Below are 16,283 nucleotides of genomic sequence, written 5' to 3'. Positions count from 1 at the left end.
CCAAAGTGCTGGGATTATAGGCATGAGCCACCGTGCCTGACCAGTTAGATGAATTTTGACAACTGTATATAGCCACATAAACACCTCTCAAAACAGGGTAGAGAGCACAGGAAGGCAGTATTACATGTCTGTAGTGTTGAGAAGCCACTATATTTATCAAAGCTAAGAAAAGCCGGAGAGTGTTTACAATCATCAGTGAAAAGCCAGAGCCAGTTGGAGTCTGCCTGTGGCTAGTGCTTTGTCTGTTCATGATTGCATCCCGTCTACATTTTCAACATCAATTTCTTGTAGCTCCACTTGTTCAAGATACTATCCCATCCTGGTTGCACCTCATCTTCTGTCTTCCACGTGTCCTTTCTCCTCCATACCTTTGTGGGCACTGTCCCTTCTTCTGGAAATGCTTTGTCTTTCCCCCTCCTTTCCCCAACCATGGATGCCTTCATCCTGCCAAAAAAAAAAAAAAAAAAAAGACAGTATACCTTTCTCCCTTTCTAGAAAGCTCCCCTGACCTCACGAGGCTAAATTCTGACTTATCTTCCACCGAGCTCCCCTTGCTCTGTTATAATACCGTATGGCCATTTCTTGGTCCCAAGGAGCAAAGACTATGTCCCGTCCATCTTGTGCCCTTGGTTCCTGACACAGAGGAGACATTAATGTTGATTATTAGATGACTCCTAAAGTATGTCGTTGAAGAAGAAATATCAAACATTTTGTTCTGATAGGCTGGAAAGACAGATCGAAAAGAATTTGTGAGGAAGAAAACCAAAGTGAATCCATTTTCCAGTTCGACAAATAAAGAAAAGAAAAAACAGAAGAACTTTATGATGATGCGGTATAGCCAGAACGTCCGGTCAAAAAATAAGCGTTCCTTCCGAGACAAACAGGTGGGCTCCACTTGAAGCTTGGGTTGCAAGAACAGTACTGTAATTCCAAGAATGCTTTACATTTGAGATGGAGTTGTGCCTTCTGATGACTGGGTATTACTGTGTGTGTCTTGTGCTTAACGAGAGCATTGCTGGAGAACATGGAGAGGTGAGAAGGAGTCAGGGCATGTAAGTCCCAGACCTCACTTGGTTGAGACTCTGCTGTGGGGCCAGAAGGGAATCCATTTTCCTCCAGTATAAGTAAAGGAATACAAGTTAGATCATCCCTGAGGCTCCTTCCCATGCTAAAATTCTCTGACATTTGATCTGTGAAATAGGATATCAAAATTAATTGAATAACTTTTTAGTGCCAGTTTTATGCCTGGTTTTTGTTTTGTCTTGTTTTTTGTTTGTTTGTTTGTTTTTGTGTTGTTTTTTTTTTTTTGAGACAGGATCTCACTGTGTTACACAGGCTGGGTACAATGGCCCAGTCACAGCTCACTGCAGTTAGTTTCCACTTTTCAGGCTCCAGCAATTCTTCCACCTCAGCCGTCCAACTAGCTGGGACTTCAGGCATCTTTGCCACCACACCTGGCTAATTTTTGTATTTTTGTAGAAATGGGGTTTTGCTGTGTTGCCCAGTCTGGTGTGGAACCGCTGGACTCAAGCAGTCTGCCCACCTCAGCCTCCCATAGTGCTAGGATTTATAGGCGTCGGTACTTTTCAGAAACCAATAATTTTGTGTGGTAATATCTCAGAAACAGTTTCAGAAAAACAATGTGAAATAAACAGTTCTGTGTTGGCATGATCCTTCCTGTATGTGCCCTTTTGCAAAGCCTTGATATTTACAGGCTTTTGCGATTACATTTTATCCATTCATGGCCTTTGAATGGTAATCCCATGCTACATAGCAGCTTGTTTATTTCAGTTATTCATTGTGATAAAACAAGTTTATGCTTTTGTATCTTTCTCTCCTGGCAGTGTAGCAGTGTATCTAAATGTCATTCTGAAAGAATCGCCAGGATATCAGCTCTGGGTTAAACGGTCTCGTATTCTGAACCAGTGTTCCTAAATAGCTAACCAAGGATCAGCCTGCCAGCACTCAAAGTAACAGCCAGCCCTCTCAGGCAGTGCTGTATGTGAGTTCCAAGTCAGTATTAAGGTACCATTTAGCTCTCCTTGTTTACTCTTTCTAGTTCTAAATGGTGTTCAACAACATCATGTAAGTAGTAACAGCATTTTAATAGAAGCTGTTGAAATTGGGGTAAAAGGAAAGGTACCACTTAGGATTTTAAGTACTCGAAAATTTGCCATATTCTAAAATTATAATTGGATTGACTTAAATCCATTAGTCTGTCCTTCGGCCCTTACAGACATGTCAGGGTTGAGGAAATAGTAATCACCCTATTGTAGGCCTTGTTTCATTATGAGGTTCTGTGAGCTTGTTACATTTTAGTTAAGGCTCTCCTCACCCCTACTTCCTTTGTTTTTTGGCATTCCTTTTCTGGCATGATGGGGAAGCCCAGCTTTATTCCTTGCCAGTACCTCAAGTCATACAGTAACTCTCAAAGATTAAAGAATCTTTTTGAGAGTAAATTAAAACTTCTTTGGACATAGGTACTTGTTGGTTCAAGAATGTTTTTTCTTGTTCTGCAGTTTTCTTGCCATTTGGAAGCTGATATTAATCAGAATTTGTATGTGTGTTTCCTTGCCCTGTATTTTCCTCATGATAGCTTCATTATAAACATTAACTCTACGTCCCTGATGTTCTCCATTTCCTTTAGAGCAATACTGTTCAACAGAAATATAATATGGACCACATATAGACTTAAAAATAAAGAGATGAAATAATTGTAATAATATATCTTACTTAATCCAGCACATCTAAAATAGTATTGTTTCAACATGTAGCCAATATTAAAGTTTTGAGTGAAATATTTTACATTTTTGTTTTTGAACTAGTTGAAATCAGCAGGTCTTTTACACTGTAGCCCATCTCAGCTTGGACTAGCCACATTTCAAATGCTCAGTAGTCACATGTAGTTAGTGGCTACTCTATTGGACAGAACAGTTACAGAGCATCCCCAAAACTGTCCCGTGACCCCAAGGGCCCTGTGGGAAAGGAGCATCACACTTCCTGTGCCACTCTACCCCTTGGTGATATTTGAGTGTCTTAAATAAAGGGATCTTAAGTGGCTTGAAAGTGTACATGAGGTCTTACTGTAAATTGTTAGAATATGAAGAGGTGAATGGGATGAGACTAGAAGAGGGACATAAAGCGTAAGATAGGGAAGGAGAGGAGGATCTTGCAGTAAAGCCTGTAGAAAGATAAAGGAAGAAGAGGGTGATATTCCTGTTCCTTATCTTCAGTTGGTGGCATTTGAAGGGCAAGGAACTGAAACATGTGACAGTAGCCTGTGCTTTTCCACAAAACTTAATGAGCAGAATTAAATTCCCCTAACCAACATTAGCTAACACATTTAGTTCTTAGCATGAGACTTCACATTCCAGGCTTTCCATATATTAACTTGTTTAATCAGTATACAACAGTATGAGCAGTTATTGTTATTAAACCAATTTTTCAGCTGAGAAAATGAGACACACTTAGATGAATCCGGACAGTACCTCCTTAGCCAAATTTGAACTTGTAGATTTTTGTTCTGCCTTAAGTATCCCAGCTATTCTGCTTTTCTTTTTTTTTTTTTTTTTTTTTTTTGAGACGGAGTTTCGCTCCTGTTACCCAGGCTGGAGTGCAATGGCGTGATCTTGGCTCACCGCAACCTCCGCCTCCTGGGCTCAGGCAATTCTCCTGCCTCAGCCTCCTAAGTAGCTGGGATTACAGGCATGCACCACCACGCCCAGCTAGTTTTTTTGTATTTTTAGTAGAGACGGGGTTTCACCATGTTGACCAGGATGGTCTCGATCTTTCGACCTCGTGATCCACCCGCCTCGGCCTCCCAAAGTGCTGGGATTACAGGCTTGAGTCTGCTTTTCTACAAAGACATACCAAGACCCAGGTGTGAGCTAAAGGCAAGGAGTCAACTGAAAATCATAAAATCCAGAAAGTTTGAACATTTGTATGTAGAGCCAGCTAACTTCTACTCTGAAACTGTTTTACATGTATCTTGTTAAAATTTAAGCTAGAGATTTTTTTTAAGTTTCTAGGACAAAGAATAGTGTTTGGGTATTAATGGAATAATATCCATCACAAACTTAAGATGTATACATTGCCTTTGGTTACCTTTTTTTCCTTCAATTTTGGTTTATTTTTGATCATATTTAATACTATCTTTGTTTTCTTTGGGAAATGTAAAACTTTTTCAGGGCTTTTCTAGGTTCGCTTCAGACACTGATTGTTTAGTCTTCTCTTTCTCTAGATACTAAATTCTTCACCTTCCATTTCCACCCTGGGGATCTTAAAGAACCCAACCTCTGGTTAGAGAAGAACTCCAGGGGATGAAAGCCTAGACTGAGTCTAATTACGATATGCAATTCACTGCTTTCGTTCTTCATGTTCACTTTACATACTTCCAACACAAAATAATTACACAAGCTAAAAATTAGAACCTGTATTAACTTGAATAAATATTTTGCCGTAAGCTACGATTGTCAGGGCTTCAATTTCCGAGTTATCTTCATGTTTGAGCCAGTATAAAGTGTTAGTGTTAGCATTTACTTAGAACATTTGCTTAATTTGTTTATTGCATAAAACAAATCCATTTGAAAATCAGCAAATAAGGTAACATTTTTCTGTGTATCAGATTGTATATTGATAGAGTCATCATAAATCTACACAAGTTCGGAATGCCATTTTAAAGTCTTTGAATAATCCATACAAGCTGTGTTTAGTGGAATATATGTGATATTGGAAAAGGTGATTGTGAAGAAAAGTCTGTTTTCCTGTTATTTTTAATTTAGACAATGTATCCCATCCACAACTCGAAAATATTAAGAGCCATATAGACCAAATAAGTACTATTTATTATCCGTGGAGACAGGGATGCTGTAGTTTGTGCATTCTGTAGCTGCTCTTTTTGAGTTTATGCCTTCATGATTTGGGAACAGCAGTCAAGAGCTTTGCATATTTCCTAGCAGTAATATGCCCCATCCTCAATACAGATTTGATCTGTTTTGGAATATTTTATCATTTATAGTTTTTCAGGATGGTTTATTGACTTGGTGATTAATTTTTAGTAAACTTTCATATAACCAATTTTGTATAATGGGATACCCAAGAGTTATCATGTTTAAATACTTTTTTATCTTACAGTTAGCGCTGCGAGATGCACTTTTGAAAAAGAGAAAAAGAATGAAGTAAATTCCCAGCAAGTTTTCCATTCCAAGAAGAATTCTAAGTTTGTGACATTACTCTGAAAATTAGTAAATCAACATGTTTGTTTACATTAAAACTCCAGAAGCACTGTATTGTGAAAACTGCTGAAAATATGGCAGCAGTTTGGTGTTTTTAGTTTGGAGACGGCTAATGGTGGGAATCGATGTAAATAGTGGTGGTAGTATAAAATCATTCACTTATCATTCTTGCAAAAAAAAAGTATTGAGTGCCTATTAATTGTCACTGTAAATACAAAATGATGAGCCATCACCCCTTCACTTCAGGCATTGACAGCTTAGTTGTGGGTGTGGACACGTGTGTATTTACAGTGCAGTGTAAATAGTTCTCTGGGAGAGGTAGGTCCATATTCTGCTAGGTCACTGAGGCCTTATGAACTAACTCTGTGGGGAGTTACATATTCTTGTAAAACAAAACAAAACAGGACAGTGTTACAAGAGTAAGAGATTCTTACTTGTACATAGGCTTACCTGCTGAAAACAGGCCCCTGCTGTACAGATTTTGGGTACATAATTTACCTCTTAAATTATGATTGACTAAAGTCAATCCAAAAGATTTAAATGACCCCCCCTTTTTTTTTAATGCCATGTAAAGCCTTTTTGGTTAAGAGCTCACTTTTAAAATTGCCCTAAATATAAATAGTACCTTTGGAATGTATTTAGTTCATTATTTAAGCTGCCTTCATACTGGTTTCCTCAGCCTTCCTTCACCCTGTAATATTTTCAGCCCACTGTTTACTTTGCCTCAATAAAAAGTTTCTAATGCCAAATAGGTACCGTTGTGTGTGGAGTGGTGTGTGATGTTCTGCCTTCCACAGGCATGCTGCATCCGTTTCGGGGGACAGCCTCTTTGCATGCAAGTTGTTGCGTTTGGAAATAGTTTGCTGCCTTTTGCTTCTTAGATAATGTTGTGGTAGATGTTACCTCAAGTTAGAGTAAAGGGCAGTTGTCTGTACTCTGACTCAAAATTAGAAAGCAATTTCTAAAACCAGTGTTCTTATTCCCTTTCTAGTTTCTTCCGTTCACTTTCTGCATTCAACTTCAGTTTTATTTGAATGGGACTTAGAGACGTCCCCTAAAATGCCACAGATTGTCTGTTGGGGGATTAGTGAAGCCGCCAGAGTCAACCCCCAGCAACTTTAGTGCTTTTCAGGAAGTGTTCGATGCAAATTTGTATATTTTAGACCTGAAACTGCTACGTTTTCTTTTCGCATTTTTGAACTGGGTGTCTCTTCGCGTGTCTGTTCAGAATAGCAGCTAGTGTTCACAGCTTTATTGTGTGAATTGTGATGGTGCCTGGAAGTTTCATCCTTCCTCTAGATTTTCCTGCTCAGTTACCAAGAGGCCAAAGTCCATTCTGTGTTCTGACTTCTGTGCTTCTACTGTAGCCTCACCCTCTTCTTAACTAGCCTTTCTTACATGCAAGACAGAAAGATACAATATGTGGTTTATATATGTGTATTCTGAACTTTTATTTATTCAATCCCATATATCTTATTTCTATCTGATTTCTTTTATTATTTTCTAAGTCTTCTCTTGAGAATGTTTTGTTTGCTATCCATTTGAAGATGAGATTTTCAGAAGGGTGAATGCTTCAGCAGAGGGTAGGTGAGCTTGCAGAGTGATTTCTACCTTGAAGAAGTCATCAGTGTCTGAACTTGAGCTATTTAGTCTTAAATTTCGTTAACACAGAGAATGAAGCCATTCAGGGATGAACTTAAACTTTGCCCAGGCTCATAATGTATAAAAGTGCTACGTAAATCCAGAATGCTGATTTATTATCTATGTGATCTCACCAAATGGCCATGGTTAATATAAACGTTATTTATTCATGGTCTAATCCTTTGAAAATGTAGTCTAAATAGACTTGCACTGCAACTCCATTTTTTTTTTTTTTTTTTTTTTTGAGACCGAGTTTTGCTCTTGTCACCCAGGCTGGAGTGCAATGGCGCGATCTCGGCTCACCGCAACCTCCGCCTCCTGGGTTCAGGCAATTCTCCTGCCACAGCCTCCTGAGTAGCTGAGATTACAGGCACGCGCCACCATGCCCAGCTAATTTTTTGTGTTTTTAGTAGAGACGGGGTTTCACCATGTTGACCAGGATGGTCTCGATCTCTTGACCTCGTGATCCACCCGCCTCGGCCTCCCAAAGTGCTGGGATTACAGGCTTGAGCCACCGCGCCCGGCCTTGCAACTCCATTTTAACTAGAATGTTTACTCAGAATATTCTGTTCTTTAAGCTATTTTAGATAACATATTTTAAAACTACATATAGATAATATAGTTCTGTCAAGTGACATTCTTCATTAATTGCTTATGTTCTTTTGAAAGATTTTTAAAAATATGAGATTTTTTGAAAGATCTTGAACATGAATAAAATCGTAGGACAATGACTTGGAGCCTTTTCTCTTACAGGGCCAAGGTTCTAGAAATAACCTTTTCAATCCTAGCGTAGTCTTTGGTCTGCACATGTTTACAAATGCAAGTAAAAGCAGAGGGCACAGCCAATTCTCTACTCCTTAAATAACATAAGCTTATATTTGTATAGACCATTTCTTATGTAGTAAACTTACTTCCTTCTGCAGATTCTACTTTCACGTTTTGTCAGTCCAATCCCGGTGTGAAGACGGTTGAATAAAATTATCATTTGTCCACATAATAGGGTATTATGCAGCCATTATTATAATAAGCAGTTCCCATTGTAAACACTGGAAATTTTTTTTGTTCTTTTCAAAAAAGAGCAAAGCACAATTATGTTTAATCTGATTATTACTTATAAGGAAATGGGGAATAATAAAAGCCCAAGAAGAAATATGGGACTTGACAATTTTCTTTGATGTTGGAATCATGTGTAGAGTTTTCTGTAAGAAACAAAATAACTTTGAGATGGGGAATAAAAGTCCATTGAGACTCACGCTTGGGAATTCGCCTTAAGCCAAGACAAGGATTGATTTGAAAATACTTCAGAGAGGCTGGGCATGGTGGCTTATGCCTGTAATCCCTGCACTTTGGGAGGCTGAGGTAGGCAGATGACCTAAGGTCAGGAGTTCTAGACCATTGTGACCAACGTGGCAAAACCCTGTCTCTACTAAAAAAAAAAAGAAAGAAAATACTTCAGAGGAGTTGTTTGTTTTCCTTCTTAATTACTCTCCCTCATGTTTACTGACTGGATGGTAGAGTCATCTTTAGTTTGGGACCCTCTCTGTCTCTTGCGAACAATACCTGATGTTAGCTAAAGTGTTGTTAATATAGTTATTTGGAAAAGCTGTTTGTAGTATGTACCAAGAGTCTAAAAAACAGCTGGAACCATTGACTCAAATCTACTTCTGAGACTCAAAGAAAATGACCCAAAATATGGGAAGAGTTGTATTTGTGGCTGTGTTTTGCGACAAGTGACAGAATATGCATGTAAAAAGATTCTAACCAGCTGGGCATGGTGGCTCACACCTGCACTTTGGGAGGCCAAGGTGGGTGGATCACAAGGTCAAGAATTTGAGACCAGCCTGGCCAACATGGTGAAACTCCAGCTCTACTAAAAATATAAAATTTAGCTGGTGTGGTGGCACATGACTGTAGTCCCAGCTACTCAGGAGGCTGAGGCAGGAGAATCGCTTGAACCTGGGAGGCAAAGGTTGCAGTGAGCCGGGATTGCACCACTGCATTTCAGCCTGGGTGACAGAGCAAGACTCTGTCTCAAAAAAAAAAAAAGAAAAAAAGTTATAGATTCTAACCAGCGGGACACGGTGGCTCACGTCTGTAATCCCAGCACTTTAGAAGGCTGAGGCAGGCAGATCACCTGAGGTCAGGAGTTCAAGACCAGCCTGGCCAAGATGGTGAACCTTGTCTCTATGAAAAATATAAAAATTAACCAGATGTGGTGTCACACACCTGTAATTCCAGCTACTTGAGAGGCTGAGGCACAAAAATCACTTGAACCTGGGAGACAGAGGTTGCAGTGAGCCAAGATCATGCCACTGCACTCCAGCCTGGGCAACAGAGTGAGACTGTCTCAAAAATAATAATAATAAAATAATGAAGATAAAAATATTCTAACCAAATTGGAATTCACCTCACATAAGCCTGGACAGTTGATGGCCAGGGTTCAGCTGCTCAATGGTACCATCAGGGCCCTGGCCTTTTCTGCTTTGTCATTCTTAGTGTGCGTTGAAGCCAGGCTGGATTAGAATGCTGACTGACACAGCTCTATGACCCATACGCAAGGTATTCAGCATTTCTGTGCCTTAATTTCTTCGTCTGTAAAAAGGAGATAATGATGCTACCTTGCTTTCATAGACCTCTCTTCAGTGTTTAATCTAAAGCAACAAGAAGGCACAAAAGTGACATTTCCACATCTATCCCTTTTACTAGGAAAACAAAAGTTTCACAGATAGCCTTCCCTTAGTTTTCATTAGCCAGAACTATGTTATTCAGCCACCCTACCAACCAAGGAAGCCAAGAAACCAGGAAATGGGACTGCTGACCTCTTAGCTTAGATGACCATAACCATCCCAACAAAACTGAGCTTCTCTAAGCAAGGAAGAGGAAGAGAAACTGATTGTGGACAGACAGCTAGCAATGCCTAACACAAACTATAGGGAAATATTGATTGCAACATAATTTGCAATGACAAGAATGGGTGCAAGAAAATTTCTAAAATATTAGAATACTTAAGCAACTTGAGGTATGTTACTAGGTGGTATATTCGTCCATTTTCATGCTGCTGATAAAGACATATCTGAGACTGGGAAGAAAATGAGCTTTCATTGGACTTACAGTTCCACATGGCTGGGAGGCCTCAGAATCATGGTGGAAGGTGAAAGGCACTTCTTACATGGTGGTGGCAAGAGAATAGGAGGAAGAAGCAAAAATGAAGACCCCTAATAAACCCATAAAATCTCATGAGACTTAGTCACTATCGTAAGAACAGCACTGGAAAGACCGGCCCCCATGATTCAATTACATCCAACTAAGTCCCTCCTACAACACGTGGGAATTGTGGGAGACAGAATTCATGTTGAGATTTGAATGAGGACACAGCTAAACCATATCAAGTGAAATAGTCAACCATTAATTACTTTGATTAAAGTTATTTTAAAGGTAAGATATAAATACTACAGTGATGTGAAAAATGTTACGCTATTATTTTCTTTCTTTTGAGACAGAGTTTTGCTCTTGTTGCCCAGGCTGCAATGCACTGGCGCAGTCTTGGCTTACTGCAACCTCCACCTGCTGGGTTCAAGCGATTCTCCTGCCTCGGTCTCCCAAGTAGCTTGGATAACAGGCGTCCATCACCACACCCAGCTAATTTTTGTGTCTTTTAATAGAGACAGGGTTCCATCATGTTGGCCAGGCTGGTCTCAAACTCCTGACCTCAAGTGATCCGCCTGCCTCAGCTTCCCAAAGTGCTGGGATTATAAGTGTAAGCCACTGTTCCCTGCTGCTATTATTTTCAAAAGCAGAATATAAAATGATAAAGAAGCTTGGGCAACATGGTGAGACCTTGTAAAAATTAGCCAAGTGTGATGGTGTGTGCCTGCCATACCAGCTACTCAGGAGGTCGAAGCAGGAGGATCGCTGAGCCCCAGAGGTCAAGGCTGCAGTGAGTGGTGTTCAGGCCATTGTAGTTTAGCCTGGGTGACAGAGCGAGACCCTGTCTCTAAATAAATAAAATGATCAAGTGGTTTTAAGACAATTTTTTTGTACTTTTAATCTCTGAAATTGAGATATGTTTTAAAGTGTTCGCAGCCAGACAACATTCTAGATGCAGTTGTCATTGCCTGCACATTCACAAACCTAGTCTGATATTTTCAGTTGACATCTGCTAACATCAAGTGAGGACCAACATCAAAACTTGCAGAATGAGAATTAGTAGTCTCTATGGAATTTCCAGAAAAAAAAAAAAAAAAAAAAAAAAAAAAAAAACCTGGACTTAAAAAAAAAAAAAATCCAAACTCTTTATCAACGTATAAAGAAGAGAACAAGTACCATTAAGTATACTTAAACTCAATAAATTCACAAGCTGAATACATTACTGTAGCCAGCACTCAGGTTAAGAAACATTACAAACACCTTGAAATCTCCTTTGTGACTAGAGAACTCTTAAGAAATGCAGCATCAGTAAGATTTTTATTTTTTTCTTTTAGAGACAGGGTCTTGCTCTGTCACCTAGGCAAGAGTGCAGTGGTGCAGTCAGAGCCCAGTGCAGCCTTGAACTTCTGGGCTCAAGAGATCCTCCACAGGCCCAGGCCAGTATGCCCCACTATTAATAAATTTTTAAAAATTTATTTTTAACAGAGACAGGGTCTCACTGTGTTGCCCAGGCTGGTCTCAAACTTCCGACCTCAACTGATCTTCCCACCTTGGCCTCCAAAAGTTCAGGGTTTACAGGTGGGAGCCACTGTGCCTGGCCATCACTAAGATTCCTTTTTTTTTTTTTTCTGAGGTAGAGTCTTTGTCACCCAGGCTGGAGGGGAGTGACATGATCTCAGGTCACTGAAACCTCTGCCTCCCAGGTTCAAGTGATTCTTGTGCCTCAGTCTCCCAAGTAGCTGGGATTACAGGCATCTGCCGCCATGCCCAACTAATTTTTGTATTTTTAGTAGAGACAGAGTTTCACCATATTGCCCAGGCTGGTCTTGAACTTCTGACCTCTAGTGATCTACCCACCTCGGCCTTCCAAAGTCCTGGGATTACAGGTGTGAGTCACCACATCCAGCCAAGATTCTTTATGGCACAGAAAAGTGGTATGGTGTAGAAAAACACGGGCACCTATAATCAAATGGTGATTCAGGAGAATGTAATTCTGAATGCAAAGAAGCTTAAGCAATACCTTAATTTATTCCACTTTTTAAAAATGTACAAGAGTAGATATCTTATTTTCAAATAACTTTGACAAAAGACTTAAGAAAACTTTCAATATATACACATTTTAGAATTCGAGTAAAAAAGCATCATATCATAGCTTAAATAGAAGCGATTTTTTTCTTCAGGGTATGTAAAATAATGGTGCTTCATATAACTACAATTTTGTAAATAAAATATGCATATGAAGATAATTGCTGGGTTTGGGTTTTGGGAATATAACTGATTGGATTTTTCCCTCTACATTAAAAAAAAAGTTTTTTACAGCTCCTCATGGCCATGAATTCCTTTACATTTTAAATATTTTGTAATGTTGCTTAGCAAACATTTCTACTAAAATTTTTAAAATCTAGAATACTTCTAGTTCCATCTTAGTAAGATCCAATTTTGGTGTACTTGCTATTCCTAATATCTAAGTTAACATCAGAGATGTTTCTAAAAGAAATTTGGCCAAGGAGGAAGAGAAAATTAAGAACAAAATGAGAACCCTAATTCTAGGAAAAGTACAAAAGGGGAAGTTTAAAAGAATTACATAGAAACTAAAAATAAATGATGTTTGACAGAACATCTTGTTTTAAGGATATTTAAATCTCTTAAACATTTTATTATAATTGTAATTTTTTAAAAACATATAGAAAATAATGAAACATGTTCATCTCCCAGTTTTATACAATGTTAATATTTTGCTTTTTTTTTTTTTTTAAAGAACTAGAACATTAAAAGTATAACTATGTCTCACCCAGCCATTTCCCCCGCTTCTCAGGAATAACCCTTATCTAGAAGATAATACCTATCATTCCTGTAGTTATTTTTTCTTTCCCGTGTATATTTGTGTGTATATATAAATTTTTATGCCAGCAGTATCATTGTATAAATTCTTTTGCCATGTAACTCAACATTAGATTCTTGAAAAATGAAGATTCATTGTAATTGTTGTATAGTTTTTATTGTTTATTCACACATCCACTATTTACCATTTCTCTACCAAAGAGCAGTTAGGTTGTTTTCCACCTTTTTGCTATTTAAAAACCTGCAGGCCGGGCACTGTGGCTCATACCTGTAATCCCAACACTTTGGGAGGCTGAGGCAGGTGGATCACTTGAAGTCAGGAATTGAGACCAGCTTGGCCAACATGGTGAAACTATTTCTGCTAAAAAATACAAAAATTAACCAGGCATGGTGGTGCAGGCCTGTAGTCCCAGCTACCCGGGAGGCTGAGGCAACAGAATCGCTTGAACCCGGGAGGGGGAGGTTGCAGTGAGCCAAGATCGTGCCACTGCACTCCAGCCTGGGCAACAGAGTGAGACTTCCTCTCAAAAAAATTAATTAATTTAATTTAATTAAAACCTTGCTGCAATAATCACCTTTGAACATGTCTTCTAGGGTTCATGGTCTTAGAGTTTTTTCTTTAAACAAAATTTAGATAGAAAACTGAAAATGGGCCGGGCACAGTGGCTCACACCTATAATCCCAGCACTTTGGGAGGCTGAGGCAGGCAGAGCACTTGAGGTCAGGAGTTCGATACCAGCCTGGCCAACATGGTGAAACCCTGTCTTTAATAAAAATACAAAAATATTAGCCAGGTGTGGTAGTGTGCACCTGTAATCCCAGCAATTTGGGAGGCTGAGGCAGAATTGCTTGAACTTGGGAGGCAGAGGTTGCAGTAAGCTGAGATTGCACCACTACATTTCAGCCTGGGTGACAGAGCAAGACTTTGTCTCAAAAAAACAAAGGAAGAAAAAAGATCCAGAAAACTAAAAATGAAATCACTGCGTTTGTAGGGTCTGCAATTCTTCTACTTTACTAGGCAATACTGAATTGCACTATATTCTCATTAACAACTCATATAAGTTTGTATTTTACTACATCCATGTCAACAAGATGTTATTAGACTTTGAAACTAGACAATCTTTTGTTTATGAAATGGTATCCCCAGGTGCCATGGCTCACGCCTGTAATTCCAACACTTTAGGAGGTGGAGGAAGGCGGATCACTTGAGGTCGGGAGTTTTGAGCCTGACCAAAATGGAGAAACCCTGTCTCTACTAAAAATACAAAAAAAATTGGTTGGGCATTGTGGCGCATGCCTGTAATCCTAGCTACTTGGGCGGCTGAGGCAGGAGAATCGCTTGAACCTGGGAGGCGGAGGTTGCGATGAGCCAAGGTTGCATCGTCGCATCCCAGCCTGGGCAACAAAAGCTAAACTTTGTCTGAAAAAAAAAAAAAAAAGAAATGGTATCACGATTTAATTTGCATTTCACTGATTACCAGAGAGATTGAAATAACTTCACATTTTTATGTTCATTTGTATTTTCCTCTTTGTAGCCTTTTGTTTTTATTTTTTCTAGTAATAAAGGCATGATATGTCTTTATATATTCTGGATACTAATTCTTTATCAACCACCTATGTTGCAGATATCCCTACAGATAAACAGTGCCGTATCCATGATAAACTAAGTTCCCATGTGTACTTTGGGTCTAGGATTTTCAAAACCATTTCTGGATCCCTTTTAACAGTCCTTGCTCCAACTTCTCTCTTTCCTTCATATTTTACTATAAGCAGCAAGAAGCCAGGTAGCAACTTTGACATTTTGCTTGGAGATCTAACTAGAGTATCTAGCCTTTTAGGTACATTTTTCTGTGTTCCACATTACTCTAGGTGATCATGTAAAACATTCTGACACTACATAACTAAGGAATCTCTTACTTCCAGTTTCCAGTAACATTCTCACTTCTGAAGTGGCTACTGCAGGCAGTCTCCTTCAAGACCACCAGACTATATTTTTCTAGGATGGTTTGTTTCTCAAGGGACCATCGATTTCTACTAATAGTCTGTTTTGTTTGTTTGTTTGTTTGTTTGTTTGTTTGTTTTGAGATGGAGTGTCACTCTGTCATCCAGGCTAGAGTACAGTGGTACGATCTTGGCTTACTGCAACCTCCATCTCCTGGGTTCAAGCAGTTCTGCCTCAGCCTCCTGAGTAGCTGGGATTACAGGCACCTGGCACCAGGCCTGGCTAATTTTTATATTTTTAGTAGAGACAGGGTTTCACCATGTTGGCCAGGCTGGTCTTGAACTGACCTTCAGCTATCCACCCACCTCAGCCTCCCAAAGTGTTGGGATTACAGATGTGAGCCACCATGCCCGGCCTACTTCCACAGTTTCTATGGGTTAGGAATTTTGAGGGGGTAGCTTAACTGGGGCAGGAAGATCTATTTCCACCATTGCTCACTCAGATGACTATTGACAAGAAGCCTCAGTTCCTCTCTGGCTCTTGGTAGAAAGTCTCAGTTCCTCAAGAAAGGCTTTCTTTTTTTCAATTTTATTTACTCCTTTTTTGGAGACAGGGTCTCACTTTGTCACTCAGGGTGGAGTGCAATGGCATAATCGTAGCTCACTGCAGCCTCAAACTCCTGGGCTCAAGTATTCGTCCCACTTCAGCCTCCCAAGTAGCTGGGACTACAGACATGTGCCACCATGCCCAACTAATTTTAATTTTTTTGTAGAAATGGGGTCTCACTGTTGCCCAGGCTGGTCTCCAACTCCTGGGCTCAAGCACTCCTCCTGCTTCAGACTCTCCAAGTGCGGAGATTTGTACCAGCCACAAAGGGACGTTTTCATAGGGCTTCTTACGTGTCCCCAGGACATGACAATGGGCTTCCTATAGAGTGAGCAATCCAAGAGAGCAAGGAGGAACCCGCAATGTCTTTGTGACCTAGTCTTGAAAGTCAAACACCAATTCTGATTCTATTCATTAGAACCAAGTGAACTCAGGTGATCCACTGGCCAAAGTGCTGGGATGACAGGCACGAACCACCATGCCTGGCAAGAAATTTTTAAATTTCATTAAGTGTTAGTTACCCTTAAAAGCATCTTAAGTGGTTAATTATAAAAGTTGGATTTCTTCGTCCTAAAATTGGTTAAAAAAATTAAAAATGTGTTTAATTTCTATTCAGTTTGTTTTTGTTTGTTTTGAGACAAAGTTTCACTCCTGTTGCCCAGGCTGGAGTGCAATGGCACGATGGCTCACTGCAAACTCCTCCTCCCAGGGTAAGCTATTCTCCTGTCTCAGCCTCCTGAGTAGCTGGGATTACAGGCGCCCGCCACTATGCTCGGCTAATATTTGTATTTTCAATAGAGTCAGGGTTTCACCATGTTGGCCAGGCTGGTCTCAAACTTCTGACCTCAGGTGATCCACCCACCTCGGCCTCC

The 16,283-nt window shown here is 39.7% G+C and overlaps 1 protein-coding gene across 2 annotated transcripts in view; it reads left to right on the top strand.

The window, feature by feature from the left end:
- SDAD1 (SDA1 domain containing 1) overlaps positions 1-14,447 on the top strand; it is a 42,815-nt gene extending 28,368 nt beyond the window's left edge. For both annotated transcript variants that reach the window (XM_003931990.4, XM_010342619.3), the window contains 2 exons: positions 723-884; positions 5,134-14,447. In XM_003931990.4, the coding sequence (XP_003932039.1) occupies positions 723-884; positions 5,134-5,181 (210 nt within the window). In that variant the 3' untranslated portion in view covers positions 5,182-14,447. The remainder of the gene's footprint in view (positions 1-722; positions 885-5,133) is intronic.
- The last annotated feature ends 1,836 nt before the right edge of the window (positions 14,448-16,283 follow it).

Source organism: Saimiri boliviensis, chromosome 3 (genome assembly GCF_048565385.1).
Source record: "Saimiri boliviensis isolate mSaiBol1 chromosome 3, mSaiBol1.pri, whole genome shotgun sequence".
Taxonomy (NCBI): Eukaryota; Metazoa; Chordata; class Mammalia; order Primates; family Cebidae; genus Saimiri; species Saimiri boliviensis.
The sequence above is the reverse complement of the archived record's forward strand: the minus strand, read 5'-3'. Positions and strand labels throughout refer to the sequence as shown.